The following is a 17,144-nucleotide window of genomic DNA, read 5'->3' as shown; positions in this document are numbered from 1 at the left end:
TTTGAATTTAAAATTTTAAAAAATGAAAATAATAATATTAAAAGTATCATTTCAAAAATGAATATAATCATGTGATACAAAAATATATAAATCCGAATTTATTGGATCCTCCGTGAACGTCTTTTTCCTTCCGTGGTCATCTTTTAGATTTATTTGTCTCTTCTATCCGTCGACATTTTTTTACTTTTTACTTTTTAGGTTTTGACCACTTAAAAAAAGTGTTTGGATGATCCTTCATTGCATTGTTACATCATCAAAATGACACAATGACTTTTCACACTGCTCGTGCAATCACATAAAATATTTCTTTTTTATGTTATCTTTAAAGGGACAATCCTTTTTATGTTAATTTATTAAAATTAGTCGTTCATATACGCGTAAATATAAATCATCTATATTTTTTTGATTGATTTACTTAACGTTGAGGGTGCCCACTATAAGCTCATTGTTGGCTGTGAGAGGTAAAAATTAAAGATCCATAATTCGGTTCGGAGAGGGAAAAATTAAAGACTACTAGTACAAAATAGAGATATTTGTGGGAATATATAACCCTATTATAAATCTCTAGCAGTTTACTGTCGGGTCAGATTATTATGGGCTTGTGTCCCAATGATTCATTTTGGGTCTTTTATTGGTCCAGTTCATTAGTATGGCAAGACCAGAGACTGTTTGCCCAAAGATTTGTTTCACAAAGTGGTCCATAAACTGGCAATAAACCTGTTCACTGCTACAAGAAACTTAATCTCAACAAATTTAATTCTAAAAGAAACTAAGATAAATTAGCATGTTCATTATTATAGTATGAAAATCCAAAAGAGGTAGACATAATAATGATATAATAAGAAGGGTAAGGCATAATGTTCCTAGCTTTAAGATGTTTCCAGTATATCAATGTTATTCTGTCTGCCTTATTATACGACTACTATTTCATGATTTATTAAAATTAGTTTAGCATGCTTATGTGCAAACATAAAATCGTTTCTCTTGGCCCGCTAGATAAGCCCTTTGAAATAGTCATCAAATCGCTAAAATGATCATTTGGTTCTGTCGCCAAATGATTTTTATTTTTTTTGGGTTCGGTATACATTTTTCAGGATCTGAACGTTTATAATAAACCAGAAAAATAAGCCTAAAAAGCATGCATGGTTGACAACAACTCCATCAAATCTCACTATATAAACAACTACTGATCCTTCATCTCCATTGTACCAAACTGATTAAAGAAAACTTGCTTTTGTGTAACGAGTTGAAAATGGGAAATATAAGGACATTGTTGCTTCTAGTGCTGGTACTTTTCTCAGCACTAGTTGCCTCTGTTTGTGGCTATGAATATGAAGGGAAAAAGAGCGAGCAAAGGGCACAAGGAGAAAAATGGTTCTTGTTGCGTCAGTTACATAATGTTGTGAAAACTGATGCAGGGTCTATGAGAATGGTGAAGGGTGGATATCGAGCGGGTTCATTTCTACATAGTCCAATGCATATTGGTTTCATCTCCATGGAACCAAATAGTCTCTTCATCCCTCAATATCTTGATTCCGATCTTGTACTCTTTGTTCACCATGGTAAAATTCACGTGACATCGTATAAAATTAAACTACAAACCAGAGTTTTTCATTTTCTATCAACTGAATGCAGGGGAAGCAAAAGTTGGACACATTTATAGGGATGAATTAACAGAAAGGAGTTTAAAGCAGGGAGACGTGTACACGATTCCTGCTGGGTCAGCTTTCTATTTGGAGAATAGAAATGAAAACCAGAGACTTCGCATAATTTGTAGTATTGATATTACCTCAGAATCCCTGGGATGGCATGCTTTCCAGGTACCCTAAGTCAAATTCCATTTCTTGTTTATCGATATTCCTTTCTTTACAAAACTTTGTAACTTGTGATAATATTCTGCAGTCTTTCTTCATTGGCGGAGGAACTCATCCTACATCCGTTCTTGCTGGATTCGATCATACCACATTATCAACTGCTCTTAATGTAAGTGTTCGAATGAATTTACCAGAGGAAAAAAAAGAAGGTGAGTTAATATTATGTAAAATGGCAGGTCTCAACAGAAGAGTTAAAGACATTCTTGACCAGGCAAACTTCCGGTCCAATCGTGCATCTATCTGGTTCTCATCACACAAATATTTGGTCCGAGTTCTTGGCCCAAGAACCCCACCAAAAACTAGCTCACTTGAAGAGAATTATGAATTTCGAAGAAGAAACTAACTCCAAACAGGAGCAATCAACATGGTCATTGAGGAAAATTCTTTTTACTTTATTAAACAGAGATGACGTTGTCAAGAGATTGGGTCACAGAGCTCCATCAGCGTGCAGTCTCTACAACAGGAATACCGATTTCAAGAATGACTATGGATGGACCAAGAAGTTGGACGAGTCTGATTATTCTCCTCTAAAACAATCTGGTCATGGAGTTTATATCGTTAATCTATCTCCGGTAATGATCATTTGCACGCATTAACTCAAATCTCCATGTGTGAAAGAAAATCATAGTTAACCTGGTCCATGTATATATAGAAACTTGTATGCTTCTTTTCTTGCTTACACATTTCATCTATCTTTTACTTGTAAATGTAGGGATCCATGATGGCACCTCATGTTAATCCAACAGCAATAGAGTATGGAGTAGTGTTGAAAGGAACTGGTAGGATTCAAATTGTGTATCCGAATGGGACTTTAGCCATGAATGCAAGAGTACGAGAAGGGGATGTTTTTTGGGTGCCAAGGTACTTCCCGTTTTGCCAAATTGCTTCAACAAATGGCCCATTTGAGTTCTTCGGCTTCACAACATCAGCAAGGAGGAACCGTCCACAGTTCTTGGTGGGTAGGAACTCATTAATGCAGAGCTTGAGAGGGCCAGAATTTGCAGCTGCATTTGGAATTGGTGAGAAAAGGCTTAAAAGGATTACTACTGCTCAGCATGAACAAGTCATTTTGCCATCATCATCATCTACTCCTGGTGACATGGTCTAGTTGAGTTATGACATGAAAGCTCGAAGCCAGTTTTGGAACTTAGTTTTTTTTTCCCTCTTGTCTGTTTTTTCTTTCATGCGATCTGATTTTGGTTCCTTGGCAGTCTTGTTGCACACAAGACATATTGCCCTTTTGAGTTGTGAATAAGACGGATTAGTTTTTTGACATGATTTTGTTCTTTGTTTGAACTCTGTTAGTATTAGTTATAAGAAAATTTAAAATTTCAGTAACTTCAGGTTATTAATGTTCATGCAGCAAATCTATTAGCTGATAGTCTCACAAAAGTATTGGTCAAGCCTGCGTTCAGCCGTGTTATGTTCTTGTTTAGGCCTAGTGATACATAGCCTAACATTTATTATATACACATAAAAGTGATTTTGACCTTATCTATAGCCTTAATATGCTATAATACATCTGTTTTGATACTTAAGTCATACGACAGGGCTCCAATTACTAATCCAACTGGTCAGCGTCTCCACATTTTTGGCAATATCTTCCAGAGAATCACTTCTTAGTATGATCACAATATCATCTGGATAGTTCTCTTTTACCTCCTCCAACAAAACTTGAAAGATTTGACATTCAGTATTACTAGCAAGCTTATGATCGGAGTAACCTCTGGGACAGTCAAACAGTCTAGACATTTAATAGGGCGATACTAGAGATGCATACAAACCGAAAAGTAAGGATCAATTGATAAGAGTACCTCTTAGTGAACCGATCATACAAGACAGAACTGTCAGTTTGAAGTACCACCACACGATCAAAGCAACACTCAGGAAAGAAGTCACAGGCGTGATGATCAACGATGTTTCCTCCTTCTTCCATCAAGTTTTCAAGAGCATCACATACCTGGATAAGCAACATCATGCTACTTAATATTCAAAGGAAACTAATTTCCTCAGTCGAGACCTGGAAATAGGAAAATTTGGTATACAAAAACTTCAAACTGTAACTATAGAATAAAAAAGTTCTCTTCCCTGCAGGCCTGCCTTCCTATCGTAATTGAATAAAATCTCATGAAATGCAGGGTAGAGAAACAACACAATCACCATATAAAACTCAAATTCCATCACTTGATCATCCTTAGTTAAAACCGCTTTGAAGAGTACAAATCAATTGATCAATCAACTATACCTCAATCCCGAATCAACTTAGTTGGGTATATCTATGTGAATACAGTATCCATTCGACTCAATTCAGTTCCATTTTATTCCCATTCTAAATATGTTGTACTCTGAAAAGCACAACTTAAACAAAATTCAAATTAATACTGCTATCTAATCCTTAAATCTCACCTATTGAATGTTTAACTGTTTGTGTCCATTAAATTTAAAACTTCCTTAACAATCATTGCAGCAACTTCTGGGTTAGGGACCATAAATTCTCAAAACTTGAACAAAAATAGAGTAATTGGTAAAAAAAGTCAAAATTAAGAAATCTACCTAAAACTTAGATAGGTTTGACCTGTTAGAGCTTGGGTAAGGAAAATGTATAAAGACTTACGAGATCTTCGTTGATGTAGTAGGAATCGAAGGTGTCATCCCAGCCGTTCGTCAAGTTTTCCTCATTAGCGAAATCACCGACGTTGATGTGGCGGAGCTCCATCACCTCCGCCAGAGCAGCCGCCGTAGTCGTCTTCCCTGTGCCTGGAGTTCCGGTGATAAGGATATTAGGTCTCTTCCGGCAGCTGCTATTTTGCGCCATGGCCGTGAGTTGAATCAAAAGAAAGCTTTTTGTTTTATTAGAGAGTTGACTTAGAAAAAAGTTGAGCTAGCCCGCTAGGTGAACTCTCTAAGATTTGTTTAAACAAAATTAAATTATTAAGAGAATTAAAATAATAAATTAGTGTTAATTGATTAATTAAAATGAGTGTATTTACATTATACCTTAGATCGTTTCTTTTATTGTATTTGAAATGGTCATCAAATTGCAATTTCTCTAATTCATTTGGTTACATATACAAGTTTCCACAAATGTTTTTCTTTTTTTAATTCAACATAGTATATTTTTCAGGATCTCGCCGTTTATAGTACACCAGAAGAGCCTAAAAATCATGCATGGTTGACAACAATTCCCCTCAAATCTCAGTATTCACTCAATATAAACCACAATCCCAAGAGTTAGTACAACAGTAAACCAAAACTGATTAAATTCAAAAAAAAGATTAGAAAACTTGCTTTTGTGTAACGAGTTGACAATGGGAAAGAGAGGGACACTGTTACTTCTAGTGCTTGTACTTTTCTCTGCGCTAGTGGCCTCTGTAGGCGCCTACGAATATGAAGAGGAAAAAAGTGAGCAAAGGACACAAGGAGAAAAATGGTTCTTGTTACGTCAGTTACATAATGTTGTGAAAACTGATGCAGGGTCTATGAGAATGGTGAAGGGTGGCTATCGACCGGATTCATTTCTCCATAGTCCAATGCATATTGGTTTCATCTCCATGGAACCCAATAGTCTGTTCATCCCTCAGTATCTTGATTCCGATCTTGTCATTTTTGTTCACCATGGTAATTAATTAAAAGTTGTCTTTACTTTCACTAGATATTTTAAAGAGTTTACCTTTAACGAGCAAGAATATTCATTTTTTTATGAAATGAATACAGGGGAAGCGAGAGTTGGACACATCTATAGAGATGAATTAGCGGAAAGGAGTTTGAAGCAGGGAGATGTGTACACAATTCCGGCTGGATCAGCTTTTTATTTGGAGAATAGAAATGAAAACCAGAGACTTCGCATAATTTGTAGTATTGGTATTACCTCAGAATCCATGGGATGGCATGCTTTCCAGGTACCCCAAGTCACATTCTCAAAAAATTGATCAATTAATGTATTTCTCTTTAGTTTAACGCCCTTTTTCTTCCCAAATCTTCCGGGTAACTATTTTGCAGTCTTTCTTCATTGGAGGTGGAATTCATCCTGCATCTATTCTTGCTGGATTCGATCATACCACATTATCAACTGCTCTTAACGTAAGTGTTCAAATAAATTTACCATTTCTTACAACATTTATCAGTGGAAAAAAAGAAGAAAAAGGTGAGTTAATATTATGTAAAATGACAGGTCTCAACAGCAGAATTAAAAACTTTCTTGACCAGGCAAACTTCCGGACCAATTGTACATTTATCTGGTTCTCATGACACAAACATTTGGACCAATTTCATTGCCCAAGAATGCCACAAGAAACTAGCTCACTTGAAAAGGATTGTGAATTCCGCGGAAGAAGCTAGCCCCAAAGAGGAGGAATCAACATGGTCATTGAGGAAATTTTTGTGTACTTTATTAAGCAGAAAAGGTTTTGTCAAGAGAATGAATCATGAAGCTCCATCATCGTACAATCTCTACAACAGGAAGCCTGATTTCAAGAACGAATATGGATGGAGCAAGAATGTGGATGAGTCTGATTATTCTCCTCTACAAATATCTGGCAATGGCGTTTACCTTGTCAATCTATCTTCGGTAATTAATGACGGCTTGCGCACACAGACTAAATGTACATTTGCCTCATAGTAACTTTGTATGTTGTTAGAACAATCCGGCAATGGTGTCTATCTTGTCAATCTAACTTCGGTAATGACCCAATCATTATTCTAGATCATAAATTTTCCCTTCTTACTTACATGTTTCTTTTCTTGCTCTCTTGTTTTATCGATGTTTTTTGGTTAATGTAGGGATCCATGATGGCACCTCATGTTAATCCAAGAGCAATAGAGTACGGAGTAGTGTTGAAAGGGACTGGCAGGATCCAAATTGTTTATCCAAATGGGACTTTAGCAATGAATGCAAGAGTACAAGAAGGAGACGTTTTTTGGGTGCCAAGGTACTTCCCCTTCTGCCAAATTGCTTCAACAAATGGCCATTTTGAGTTCTTCGGCTTCACTACATCAGCAAGGAGGAACCATCAACAGTTCTTGGTGGGTAAGAACTCATTGATGCAGAGATTGAGAGGGCCAGAATTTGCAGCTGCATTTGGAATTGGCGAGAAAAGGCTTAAAAGGATTACTAATGCTCAACATGAACAAGTCATCTTGCCATCATCATCGCCTACACCTGGTGACAAGGCAATTTATGAATTTTGATTAGTTTAGTTGGAGTTGAGTTATGGCATGAAAGCGCGATGCCAGTTTTGGAACTTTGTTTTGTTCTTCTTTTCTGTTTTCCCTTGATGCAATCTGATTTTGTTTCCTCTGTAGTCTTGTTGGACACAAGACACATTGCCCTTTTGAGTTGTATGTGAATAAGACGTACGGATTGTTTTTTTGACATGATTGTGTTGATGGTTCGAACTCTTTTACCATTACTAAGATGAAATTCCGGTAGTCTAGATATGTTGTTTCCGACAGTAATTATGGACTTGACACAATAATAGAAGCATTCTACATACAACACCAAGTTATTTCTAACTTCCCAAATAAACCAAATCATGATGTTTACATATAAGTTCAAGAATCTCATTGATTCGGGCCAAATTGCTGGACTCGTTTTCAAGACGTCTATACACCTAGGACAACAAAAGAACAAATGTTCTAGTGGTTCCTGCTCTAGACCACAAACAAAACAAAATATCATCATGTAATTTTAATCTCATATTTTTAACATGAACTTCTCAAAAATATTACTAAAATAGTTCCATTGACACTTTTGCAAGATTTTCACATGTGACTTAAATCAAGTTTGAACCCCTTTTATTTATACAATACATTTTTTCTAATGGTAACCGAATACAACAGTTCATAACTTCATATATATAATAATAAAAAAATAAATATGATATGCCAGTTAGCTTTGACTAAAGTCAAGTTGAATCGAATTGACCAAAATTTTGACCCAAAAAACCAAGATGCGTCAATTTTCATTAGTGTCCTTCAAATATGTATTTTACTGCATTTTGTCATTCATATATATATAAGGTTTGAACTTTGTGTTTTCGCATTCTCCTGATTTGGAAGTTAATCGGGCATCTTGCTGATTTTTTTTGCCGGTGACTCGATCACATTTTTAAGTGATCACATTTTTAAGTTTGAAATTTATAATTTTGAGATTTCAATTATCTCTGTTAGAACCCTAAATGGGTTTTGATTTTGCGTTTGGAATTTGATATGGGAGAGGAGTTCAAGCCAGAGTGACCATTCCTAGATAAACTTTTTTTTTTTTAAAAAAAAATATGTGTAAAAATAAGACTTCATGAGCTCAAAATTGTCTGTATGACAAATATTTTTCTGTGTTCAGATAAATTAAAGTCTCTATGTATCCTGACAAAATTGTATTATTAGTATTATTGTGGTTTTATGAATTGTTTATGCTAAACGTTTATTGAAAACCTTAATACAAGGGTAAAACTTAGTATTTACATCTTCAAAAATTAAATAGTACATTTTTTTAGTGCGCTAGAGTAGCTCTTTGAATTGGTCATCAAATTTGGCTAACACCATTTGGTTCAGTATACAAGCTTCAACAAATATTTTTTAGGATCTAAACGTTAAGTAGACAAGAAAAGCCTAGTAATTTTGCATGGTTGACAACAACTCCCTTTAAAATCTCACCATTCCCTCTATATAAACAACAACAGATCCTTCATCTCCATCGTACCAAACAAATTAAAGATAACTTGCTTTAGTGTAACAATTTGAAAATGGGAGATAGAAGAATACTGTTGCTTCTAGTTCTGGTACTTTTCTCAGGACTAGTGTCCTTTGTTGGTGCCTATGAAGAGGAAGAAAACGAGCAAAGGACACAAGGAGAAAAATGGTTCTTGTTGCGTCAGTTACATAATGTTGTGAAAACTGATGCTGGATCTATGAGAATAGTGAAGGGGGGCTATCGAGCCGGTTCATTTCTACATAGTCCAATGCATATTGGTTTCATCTCCATGGAACCAAATAGCCTCTTCATCCCTCAGTATCTTGATTCCGATCTTCTCCTCTTTGTTCATCAAGGTAATTAATTAAATTTCATCTTCGCTTTCACAAGATAGTTTAATTTTCACTTAAAGTGAAATCAGTGACATGGAAAATAATAAGAAAGATTATCTGCTACTACATTTTGAAGTGTTCAAATAGTGTAAAAAGTTAAATTCTTTGCTTTAACGAGCCAGAATATTCAGCTTTTTTAATGAATGAATACAGGGGAAGCGAGAGTCGGAAACATCTATAGAGATGAATTAGCGGAAAGGAGTTTGAAAGAGGGAGATGTGTACACAATTCCTGCTGGATCAGCTTTCTATTTGGAGAATAGTAATGAAAACCAGAGACTTCGCATAATTTGTAGTATTGGTATTTCCTCAGAATCCATGGGATGGAATCCTTTCCAGGTATCCAAAGCTAATTTTTCGACAAAATGGTCTTTTAATCCATTTCTTGTAATGTCCTAATTTTCTTCCCAAAACTTTGTAGTAACTCATGTAAATTGTAATTATTTTCAGTCGTTCTTCATTGGCGGTGGAGCTCATACATCTATTCTTGCTGGATTCGATCATACCACATTATCAACTGCTCTTAATGTAAGTATTCGAGGAATTTATTTATTTATCCTCGATATTTTCCATTAGAAAAAACTGAGTCAAGATAATGTAAAATGGCAGGTATCGATAGCAGAATTAAAGACGTTCTTGACCAGGCAAACTTCCGGGCCAATCGTGCATTTATCTAATTCTCAACAGTTAAACATTTGGTCCAAATTCTTAGCCCAAGAACCCCATCAGAAACTAGCTCACTTAAAGAGGATTGTGAATTTTGGGGAAGAATCTAACCCCAAAGAGGAAGTATCAACATGGTCATTGAGGAAATTTCTGTTTAATCTATTAAGCAGGGAAGACGTTGTCAAGAGAGTAAATCGCGAAGCTCCATCAACGTACAATCTCTACAACAGGAATCCTGATTTCGAGAATGACTATGGATGGAGCAAGGCATTGGATGAGTCTGATTATTCTCCTTTAGAACAATCCGGCAATGGTGTCTATCTTGTCAATCTAACTTCGGTAATGACCCAATCATTATTCTAGATCATAAATTTTCCCTTCTTACTTACATGTTTCTTTTCTTGCTCTCTTGTTTTATCGATGTTTTTTGGTTAATGTAGGGATCCATGATGGCACCTCATGTTAATCCAAGAGCAATAGAGTACGGAATAGTGTTGAAAGGAACCGGAAGGATCCAAATTGTGTATCCGAATGGGACTTTAGCTATGAATGCCAGAGTACGAGAAGGGGACGTTTTTTGGGTGCCAAGGTACTTCCCCTTCTGCCAAATTGCTTCATCGAATGGACCATTTGAGTTCTTCGGCTTCAGTACATCAGCAAGGAGGAACCATCCACAGTTCTTGGTGGGTAGGAACTCATTGATGCAGAGCTTGAGCGGGCCAGAATTCGCAGCTTCATTTGGAATTGATGAGGAAAGGCTAAAGAGGATTGCCAATGCGCAAAGTGAACAAGTTATCTTGCCCTCATCATCGTCGGATTCTCCTATGGAGATGAACTTGGGTTTTTATTAGTTTAGTGGAAATTCTAGTATGTAGATGGTCTAGTTGAATTATGGCATAAGCTCGAAGCCAACTTTTCGAACTTCATTTTTTCTTTTCTGTTTTCCTTTCAATTGATTGACGCATTGCCCTTTTGAGTTGTGAATAAGACGGATTGTTTTTTTGACATAGTTTCTATTTGTGGTTTGAGCCTTATTAACAAAATTCAAATTTTAACTGATTCTAGCTCCAAATTCCCAAGAAAAATTGACCATTTTTTTTCATTACACAAGTTTCTGTTTTTAGCTTTCAGGCATATGATCATTTAATTGGGTTGTACTGGTAAAACCTATAGAGTTTTCTATATGGTCAAGCTAATATCATTATCCATACATGGTCACTATAGGAAGTGAGAAAAAACTAATAGATGCAGCTAAACATCATCCTTAGTAATGTCAGTATAGAGTTTGTCTCCTGCAACTTTAAAAAAAAAAAAAGAATACTCCAAAAATCTTGATTTATTTTTAATATTCTCCAAACTTGATTTCCATGTTGATTTATTTTGCCAAATTTTTCAGAAGGATTTTACTTTTTTGGGAAGCCAGAATTTGTGAAACTAAAAGGGAAGAGAAATGCATGTAGCTTACTACAGGAAATGAGACCTTTTGTGGCAACCAGAAATCGTCACCAGAAGTCAATAGGTTGCCACGCAAAACCTTTGGTGGTGATACAATCAAATAGAGTCGCTGCCAGAAGTACTCCCTCTGTTATGAACCAAGTCTAGCCCAATGTAGATACTAATGTCATACAAGTTGTTATTGGGATGACAAGAGCTATTGGGTCGAGTACGAGCAATAGGGCCAGGTTAATTTGGGATTCGGGTTGAGTAGTGGGAAGGAAACGATTCCATCAAAAAGGGTAGTGATATGTGATTTAGGGATTATGCAAATTGTTGAGAAAAAAATGTCTAGTCCTCTCATCTCCTTTCTTTGAGTCTATGCTTCTCATCTCCTTTCTTTGAGTCTATCCTTCTCATCTCTCTTCTAGTTATCTCCTACAATAGTTTTCTTTGTTAGTTCCATTTTCCGTTGTAACTTCGAGTTTAGTGATTATAATATTTGAATGTTTCTATTGTGAAATTGGAGTTGTTACACCCTCCGTCCACTTTTAGTGGTGACATAAATACTCATAAAAATGGTGTATCCGGTCGTTGCCAAAAGTATTCCCTCCGTCCACTTTTAGTTGTCATGGTTTCCTTTTTTGAGAATCAAACATTAAGAACTTTGGCTAATATTTTACAATGTATTTTTTCATCATATTGATATGCAAAAATTTACAATTTATAGTATTTTCCTACAGTTTTTTAATATCTAATTATTTTTGTTTAAAATATCAAATTAATGTAATTTAATTTAACTTTGAAAATTAGTCAAATTGACCTTCGTAAAACGTAACATGACAATTAAAAATGGACGGATGGAGTATTATATATGTTGCCACTAAATGTACCAAATAGGGGTGTTCATGGGAAATCGAACCAAAAGAAAAAATTATTACTCCCTCCGTTTCAAAAAGAGTGGCCTAGTTTGACTTGACACAGAGTTTTAGAAAATAAAGAAGACTTTTGAATCTTGTGGTCCTAAATTAAAGTTATATCAAACGTACTAAATTGTCCTTTAATCCTGTGACCTTAAACATGTCACGTGGAAAATTGAAATTAAAATGTTACCAAAAAATGAAAGATGTCATTCTTTTTGAAATAGATTAAAAAGAAAAGGAGATAATTCTTTTTTAAACAGAGGGAATATCTTTTTTGTTTGATTTGGTTTTGGTTTTGGTTTTAGCTTTAAACAAAAATAATTAAGAACCCGAACAAAACAGACTATAAGAATATGTATTAAAAATATAATTACACATATATGAGTTTTATATATAACTCTTAAAGTTTCATGGTATATCTTTAATCTTTTGCACTCTTATCTTCTAGTTTAGTTCATTGCCTTTATAGTAATTTAGATCTTGGTATTTACTTTCTAGTTTGATATTTGATCAATCCAAGAATTTGTTTTATGTTAAAATATAACTTGTCTTTAACAAGCCCCTAATTGTTCATCACTATTTTGTTTAATTATCATTGATATATCTTGATAAATAACACATTTTAAAAAAAATAAAAATAATGTTGGAATATGTATATGACAAAAACAGAACTATTGAAAAATCCACTTAAAGTTGTTAGATTTAGTTTTAAAGGCTTTAGTGGCGAGAAAAGATAAATTGTGATTTGTGAATGCCTTTTAAAAGCAAAACAATATGTTGCAGCAAACACTTCATCGCCACAAAAACTACTTTTTTATTAATTTATTAATATACATTCTTAAATCCATTTTTTAAATTGCGCTAGCCTTTGAAGTGGTCATCAAATTGCAGTTTCACAACATTTGGCTCTGTATACAAGCTTTGAAAAATGATGTTTCTTTATTTCAAACTAATTTCTTTTTTCAGGATCTTAACGTTTATAACACACCAGAAAGCCTAAAATTCTTGCATGGTTGACAACAATTCCTCTTAAATCTCTGCAATCCCTCTATATAAATCTCTAAACTCTGCAGTTAAGTCATAAGTGAACCAAAACTAATCATTAAAAAAACTTACAAATTAAAGCATTTTTCTGTACCGAGTTGATATGGGAGATAGAAGGATATTGTTGCTTCTAGTGCTGGTACTTTTCTCAGCACTTGTGTCCTTTGTTGGTGCTTATGAAGAGGAAGAAAACGAGCAAAGGACACAAGGAGAAAAATGGTTTTTGTTGCGTCAGTTACATAATGTTGTGAAAACTGATGCAGGGTCTATGAGAATGGTGAAGGGTGGCTATCGTGGGGGTTCGAATCTCCATAGTCCAATGCATATTGGTTTCATCTCCATGGAACCCAATAGCCTCTTTATCCCTCAGTACCTCGATTCCGATCTTGTCCTCTTTGTTGACCATGGTAAAATCCATTTTCTCTCTTTCATTCCATTCTTTAACTTCAATATGTATAAGAATTCATTAATTTTGTCAGAGTATATCATGAGTCATTTTCATTTTCTATGAAATGAATACAGGGGAAGCTAGAGTTGGACACATCTATTGGGATGAATTAGCAGAAAGGAGTTTGAAGCAGGGAGACGTGTACACGATTCCTGCTGGATCAGCTTTCTATTTGGAGAATAGAAATGAAAACCAGAGACTTCGCATAATTTGTAGTATTGGTATTACCTCAGAATCCATGGGATGGCATGCATTCCAGGTATGCCTAAGCTAATTTCTCAGCAAAATTGTGCTATTTTCTTCCTAATACATTGTAACTCAAAACACTTTTGCAGTCTTTCTTCATTGGTGGTGGAACTCATCCTACATCCATTCTTGCTGGATTCGATCATACCACATTATCAACTGCTCTTAATGTGAGTATTCAAGGGAACTTAATATTTCTTGCTACATTTAACAGTGGGGGAAATTAACTGAACCAAAATTATGTAAAACTGCAGGTTTCGACAGCAGAAGTAAGAACGTTCTTGACCAGGCAATCTTCCGGGCCAATTGTGCATATATCTGATTCTCATCACACAAACATTTGGACTGAATTTGTTTCCCAAGAACCCCACCAAAAATTAGCTCACTTGAAGAGGATTGTGAATTTAGAGGAAGAAGTTAGCCCAAAAGAGGAAGAATCAACATGGTCATTGAGGAAATTTTTGTGTACTTTACTACACAGAAAAGATGTTGTCAAGAGAGTGAATCATGAAGCTCCATCATCGTACAATCTCAACAACAGGAATCCTGATTTCAAGAACAATTTCGGATGGAGCAAGACATTGGATGAGTCTGATTATTCTCCTCTACAACAATCAGGCAATGGCGTTTATCTTGTCAATCTATCTCAGGTAAGTCATCTTGCTTCATATAAGTGGTGACCTTTGGTCCAATAGTCTCAAATCGCATAACTTATTGTATGTTTCTATTCTTGATAAATGTAGGGATCCATGATGGCACCTCATGTTAATCCAAGAGCAATAGAGTACGGAGTAGTGTTGAAAGGGACTGGCAGGATCCAAATTGTGTATCCAAATGGGACTTTAGCAATGAATGCAAGAGTACGTGAAGGGGACGTTTTTTGGGTGCCAAGGTACTTCCCCTTCTGCCAAATTGCTTCATCAAATGGCCCGCTTGAGTTCTTCGGTTTCACTACATCAGCAAGGAGGAACCATCCACAATTCTTGGTGGGTAGGAACTCATTGATGCAAAGCTTGAGAGGGCCAGAATTTGCTGCTGCATTTGGAATCAGTGAGAAAAGGCTTAACAGGGTTGCCAATGCACAACGTGAACAAGTCATCTTGCCTTCATCATCGTCAGATTCTCCTATGAGGATGAACATTGGTTCTTATTAGTTTATGGAAATTCTAGTGCGTCGTTGGTTTAGTTGAATTATGGCACCAAAGCTCGAAGCCAATATTGTTACTTTACATTTTTTTTTTTACTTCCCCTGTTATTCAGTCTGAGTTTGTTTCCTTGGCGTCTTGTTGGAAGCAAGACACATTGCGCTTCTGAGTTGTGAATAAGACGGATTGGTTTCCTTGACATGGATTCTATCGTGGTTTAAACTTCATCAACATCAATTTTACTTATCGTATTTGAATTAATGCTGCAATGCAGTTCTTATACATTTGTTCATAACAGTAAATCCTCCATCATTCAAAAATCGTCTTCATACATTAAAAGCCAAAGGTAATTCTGTGAGTAACTAATAAGGTATTTTGAGACTAGATTGTAACATTTCTCAACTCTGGTGGTACCAAAGAGGGGAGCATCCAACATACTAATTCTCATCGGTCTCATGTCATTGAAACAAAGTGATTCCGTTTTGTCACTGTTTTTTCGGAATCCAAAGAGGCGTCGATCTATGTCCTTCAATTAGCATCTCACTTGACAAGCATATAGTTTTGGGACCCTATACAAACAGGGCATTAGTGTTCCGTTGGAGTTAGACATGCAATTAATCTTTTTCTGAATCAAATAAATTAACGTACAATTCAAGTGATCAACAAATTAAAAGGTCCAGTTTCATTTGCTCATCTCTTTTACTAATTTACTCTCATAAGTAACGTTTTATTTTAAAGTTATTATACGACATTACGACTCAACAAGAGTCAATAAGCATATTTTGGTCGGTTTTGAGCTTTGACTAAGACAAGTCCTACCTAATTAAAACAGAATTTAACCAAAATAAAATTATAAGCTGGTCAAATTAGCTTAGAAATATTGATATTTTTTGCTTATTTACTTGTTTGGTAAACATAAAAAGTATTTATAAATTAAAATCAGTCAGAAATTGGGTTGTACTTCATAAATATTTTTCCTTTGTCAAAAGCTTTTTATGATATTATCCTTAATATCTTCTGTAATCTCTAAAATACTCTCCCTAATAACTTTTAATTATTTCTCCAAATACTCTCCCAAATAACTTTTAATTATTTCTCTATTCCATTTCTGTCATTCATTTTCTTCTTTTCTAAAATTCATTCAAATACCTATTTGCTTATAATAATCATCTGAATTTTAGTAGTATAGCCTTCAATTTGCAAACCTGACTTGGAAAAATTGACAATGGGGGAGGATGGAAATAATTTATTTATTTTTAAAAAAGGAAGATATTTACATAAATAATTAAATAAAATATCTAGTATTTTAGAAGGGGCAAACTAGTCTGGACATTTAGGTAGCAAGTTTTTTTTTTTTTTCCTTTTGGGGTAATTTGTCATGGATATAATTCAGATATGCTGCATAATACTTTAGAACAAATTGCATTTGTCATTTTTTTACTTGATCAACCCACAAATTACGATAAATAGTCACATTAATTGGCTTTTAAGTACTTGTTGATATTGCAATGTAGTAAATTATTTTGTAAGTTTATTGTGAATTGCTAATTGTAAATATTAAGCCCTTCCTTTTGTTTCGCTAGAGAAACCCTTTGAAATGGTCATCAAAATTCCTATTTCATTACATCATTTTATTGTGTATTACAATCTTCAACAAATGATTTTTCTTTGGTTCACCGATTATTTTTCAAGATCTCAACGTTCATTCCACATCAGAAATCCTGAAATATTTGCATGGTTGACAACAATTCCTCTCAAATCTCACTATTCTATCTTATATAAATCGTTACAATCTGCACCTAAGTCATAAGTAAACCAAAAACTAAACTTACAAATTAAAACTACTGGTAGCTTTTTTTGTTCCGAGTTAAAATGGAAGGTAGAAGGACATTGTTGCTTCTAGTGCTGGTACTTTTCTCTGCACTTGTGTCCTCTGTTAGTGCCAATGAAGAGGAAGAAATAGAGCAAAGGACACAAGGAGAAAAATGGTTCTTGTTGCGTCAGTTACATAATGTTGTGCAAACTGATGCAGGGTCTATGAGAATGGTGAAGGGTGGCTATCGAAGGGATTCATTTCTACATAGTCCAATGCATATTGGTTTCATCTCCATGGAACCAAATAGTCTCTTCATCCCTCAATACCTTGATTCCAATCTTATCCTCTTTGTTCACCATGGTAATTCAACTTTATCTTTGCTTTCACTAGATTTTTTTAAAAAAAGTTCAACTTCTATGTTTAAATGATAATCTTCTGTCACGACCCGATTTCTCAAGTCATGATGGCA

General features: G+C 35.0%; 6 protein-coding genes across 6 annotated transcripts in view; 5 read left to right on the top strand and 1 right to left on the bottom strand.

Annotated features, from left to right (window-relative positions):
• Positions 1 to 1,208: 1,208 nt before the first annotated feature.
• Positions 1,209 to 3,144, top strand: LOC107058632 (vicilin-like antimicrobial peptides 2-3). Its single transcript, XM_015304577.1, has 5 exons — positions 1,209 to 1,562; positions 1,636 to 1,820; positions 1,903 to 1,983; positions 2,051 to 2,446; positions 2,587 to 3,144. The coding sequence occupies exons 1-5, from the start codon at positions 1,253 to 1,255 to the stop codon at positions 2,980 to 2,982; spliced, it is 1,368 nt and encodes a 455-aa protein (XP_015160063.1). The 5' UTR covers positions 1,209 to 1,252; the 3' UTR covers positions 2,983 to 3,144.
• An 81-nt stretch (positions 3,145 to 3,225) lies between these two features.
• On the bottom strand, positions 3,226 to 4,760 carry LOC102602478 (adenylate kinase isoenzyme 6 homolog). The gene is made up of 3 exons (XM_006365679.2): positions 4,489 to 4,760; positions 3,689 to 3,834; positions 3,226 to 3,600 (listed from the first exon to the last, which is right to left on the bottom strand). The coding sequence occupies exons 1-3, from the start codon at positions 4,687 to 4,689 to the stop codon at positions 3,414 to 3,416; spliced, it is 534 nt and encodes a 177-aa protein (XP_006365741.1). The 5' UTR covers positions 4,690 to 4,760; the 3' UTR covers positions 3,226 to 3,413.
• Positions 4,761 to 5,182: 422 nt separating this feature from the next.
• On the top strand, positions 5,183 to 7,061 carry LOC102606408 (vicilin-like antimicrobial peptides 2-3). The gene is made up of 5 exons (XM_006365692.2): positions 5,183 to 5,492; positions 5,589 to 5,773; positions 5,874 to 5,954; positions 6,046 to 6,441; positions 6,654 to 7,061. The coding sequence occupies exons 1-5, from the start codon at positions 5,183 to 5,185 to the stop codon at positions 7,059 to 7,061; spliced, it is 1,380 nt and encodes a 459-aa protein (XP_006365754.1).
• Positions 7,062 to 8,614: 1,553 nt separating this feature from the next.
• On the top strand, positions 8,615 to 10,489 carry LOC102606067 (vicilin-like antimicrobial peptides 2-2). Its single transcript, XM_006365691.1, has 5 exons — positions 8,615 to 8,918; positions 9,108 to 9,292; positions 9,404 to 9,481; positions 9,563 to 9,958; positions 10,060 to 10,489. Exons 1-5 carry the CDS (start codon positions 8,615 to 8,617, stop codon positions 10,468 to 10,470), a joined length of 1,374 nt encoding a protein of 457 aa, XP_006365753.1. The 3' UTR covers positions 10,471 to 10,489.
• Positions 10,490 to 13,123: 2,634 nt separating this feature from the next.
• LOC102581059 (vicilin-like antimicrobial peptides 2-3) lies at positions 13,124 to 14,868 on the top strand. Its single transcript, XM_015304571.1, has 5 exons — positions 13,124 to 13,427; positions 13,543 to 13,727; positions 13,804 to 13,884; positions 13,969 to 14,364; positions 14,458 to 14,868. The coding sequence occupies exons 1-5, from the start codon at positions 13,124 to 13,126 to the stop codon at positions 14,866 to 14,868; spliced, it is 1,377 nt and encodes a 458-aa protein (XP_015160057.1).
• A 1,863-nt stretch (positions 14,869 to 16,731) lies between these two features.
• LOC102602142 (vicilin-like antimicrobial peptides 2-2) overlaps positions 16,732 to 17,144 on the top strand; it is a 2,191-nt gene continuing 1,778 nt past the window's right edge. Inside the window, exon 1 of the mRNA XM_006365678.2 lies at positions 16,732 to 17,035. Coding sequence (XP_006365740.1) covers positions 16,732 to 17,035 — 304 coding nt within the window. The remainder of the gene's footprint in view (positions 17,036 to 17,144) is intronic.

This window comes from Solanum tuberosum, unplaced genomic scaffold (assembly GCF_000226075.1).
Source record: "Solanum tuberosum cultivar DM 1-3 516 R44 unplaced genomic scaffold, SolTub_3.0 scf00575, whole genome shotgun sequence".
Taxonomy (NCBI): domain Eukaryota; kingdom Viridiplantae; phylum Streptophyta; class Magnoliopsida; order Solanales; family Solanaceae; genus Solanum; species Solanum tuberosum.
The sequence above is the reverse complement of the archived record's forward strand: the minus strand, read 5'-3'. Positions and strand labels throughout refer to the sequence as shown.

Excerpts from the sequence above, each read along its gene's own strand:
- LOC107058632 (XM_015304577.1), top strand. The coding sequence starts at position 1,253 with ATGGGAAATATAAGGACATTGTTGCTTCTAGTGCTGGTACTTTTCTCA. Across the intron at positions 1,821-1,902 it reads TGGGATGGCATGCTTTCCAG|TCTTTCTTCATTGGCGGAGG; the intron begins GTACCCTAAGTC and ends AATATTCTGCAG. Across the intron at positions 1,984-2,050 it reads CATTATCAACTGCTCTTAAT|GTCTCAACAGAAGAGTTAAA; the intron begins GTAAGTGTTCGA and ends GTAAAATGGCAG.
- LOC102602478 (XM_006365679.2), bottom strand. The coding sequence starts at position 4,689 with ATGGCGCAAAATAGCAGCTGCCGGAAGAGACCTAATATCCTTATCACC. Across the intron at positions 3,835-4,488 it reads ACTACATCAACGAAGATCTC|GTATGTGATGCTCTTGAAAA; the intron begins GTAAGTCTTTAT and ends TTGCTTATCCAG. Across the intron at positions 3,601-3,688 it reads TATGATCGGTTCACTAAGAG|AGGTTACTCCGATCATAAGC; the intron begins GTACTCTTATCA and ends TGACTGTCCCAG.
- LOC102606408 (XM_006365692.2), top strand. The coding sequence starts at position 5,183 with ATGGGAAAGAGAGGGACACTGTTACTTCTAGTGCTTGTACTTTTCTCT. Across the intron at positions 5,493-5,588 it reads TGTCATTTTTGTTCACCATG|GGGAAGCGAGAGTTGGACAC; the intron begins GTAATTAATTAA and ends AAATGAATACAG. Across the intron at positions 5,955-6,045 it reads CATTATCAACTGCTCTTAAC|GTCTCAACAGCAGAATTAAA; the intron begins GTAAGTGTTCAA and ends GTAAAATGACAG.
- LOC102606067 (XM_006365691.1), top strand. The coding sequence starts at position 8,615 with ATGGGAGATAGAAGAATACTGTTGCTTCTAGTTCTGGTACTTTTCTCA. Across the intron at positions 8,919-9,107 it reads TCTCCTCTTTGTTCATCAAG|GGGAAGCGAGAGTCGGAAAC; the intron begins GTAATTAATTAA and ends GAATGAATACAG. Across the intron at positions 9,293-9,403 it reads TGGGATGGAATCCTTTCCAG|TCGTTCTTCATTGGCGGTGG; the intron begins GTATCCAAAGCT and ends AATTATTTTCAG.
- LOC102581059 (XM_015304571.1), top strand. The coding sequence starts at position 13,124 with ATGGGAGATAGAAGGATATTGTTGCTTCTAGTGCTGGTACTTTTCTCA. Across the intron at positions 13,885-13,968 it reads CATTATCAACTGCTCTTAAT|GTTTCGACAGCAGAAGTAAG; the intron begins GTGAGTATTCAA and ends GTAAAACTGCAG. Across the intron at positions 14,365-14,457 it reads ATCTTGTCAATCTATCTCAG|GGATCCATGATGGCACCTCA; the intron begins GTAAGTCATCTT and ends TGATAAATGTAG.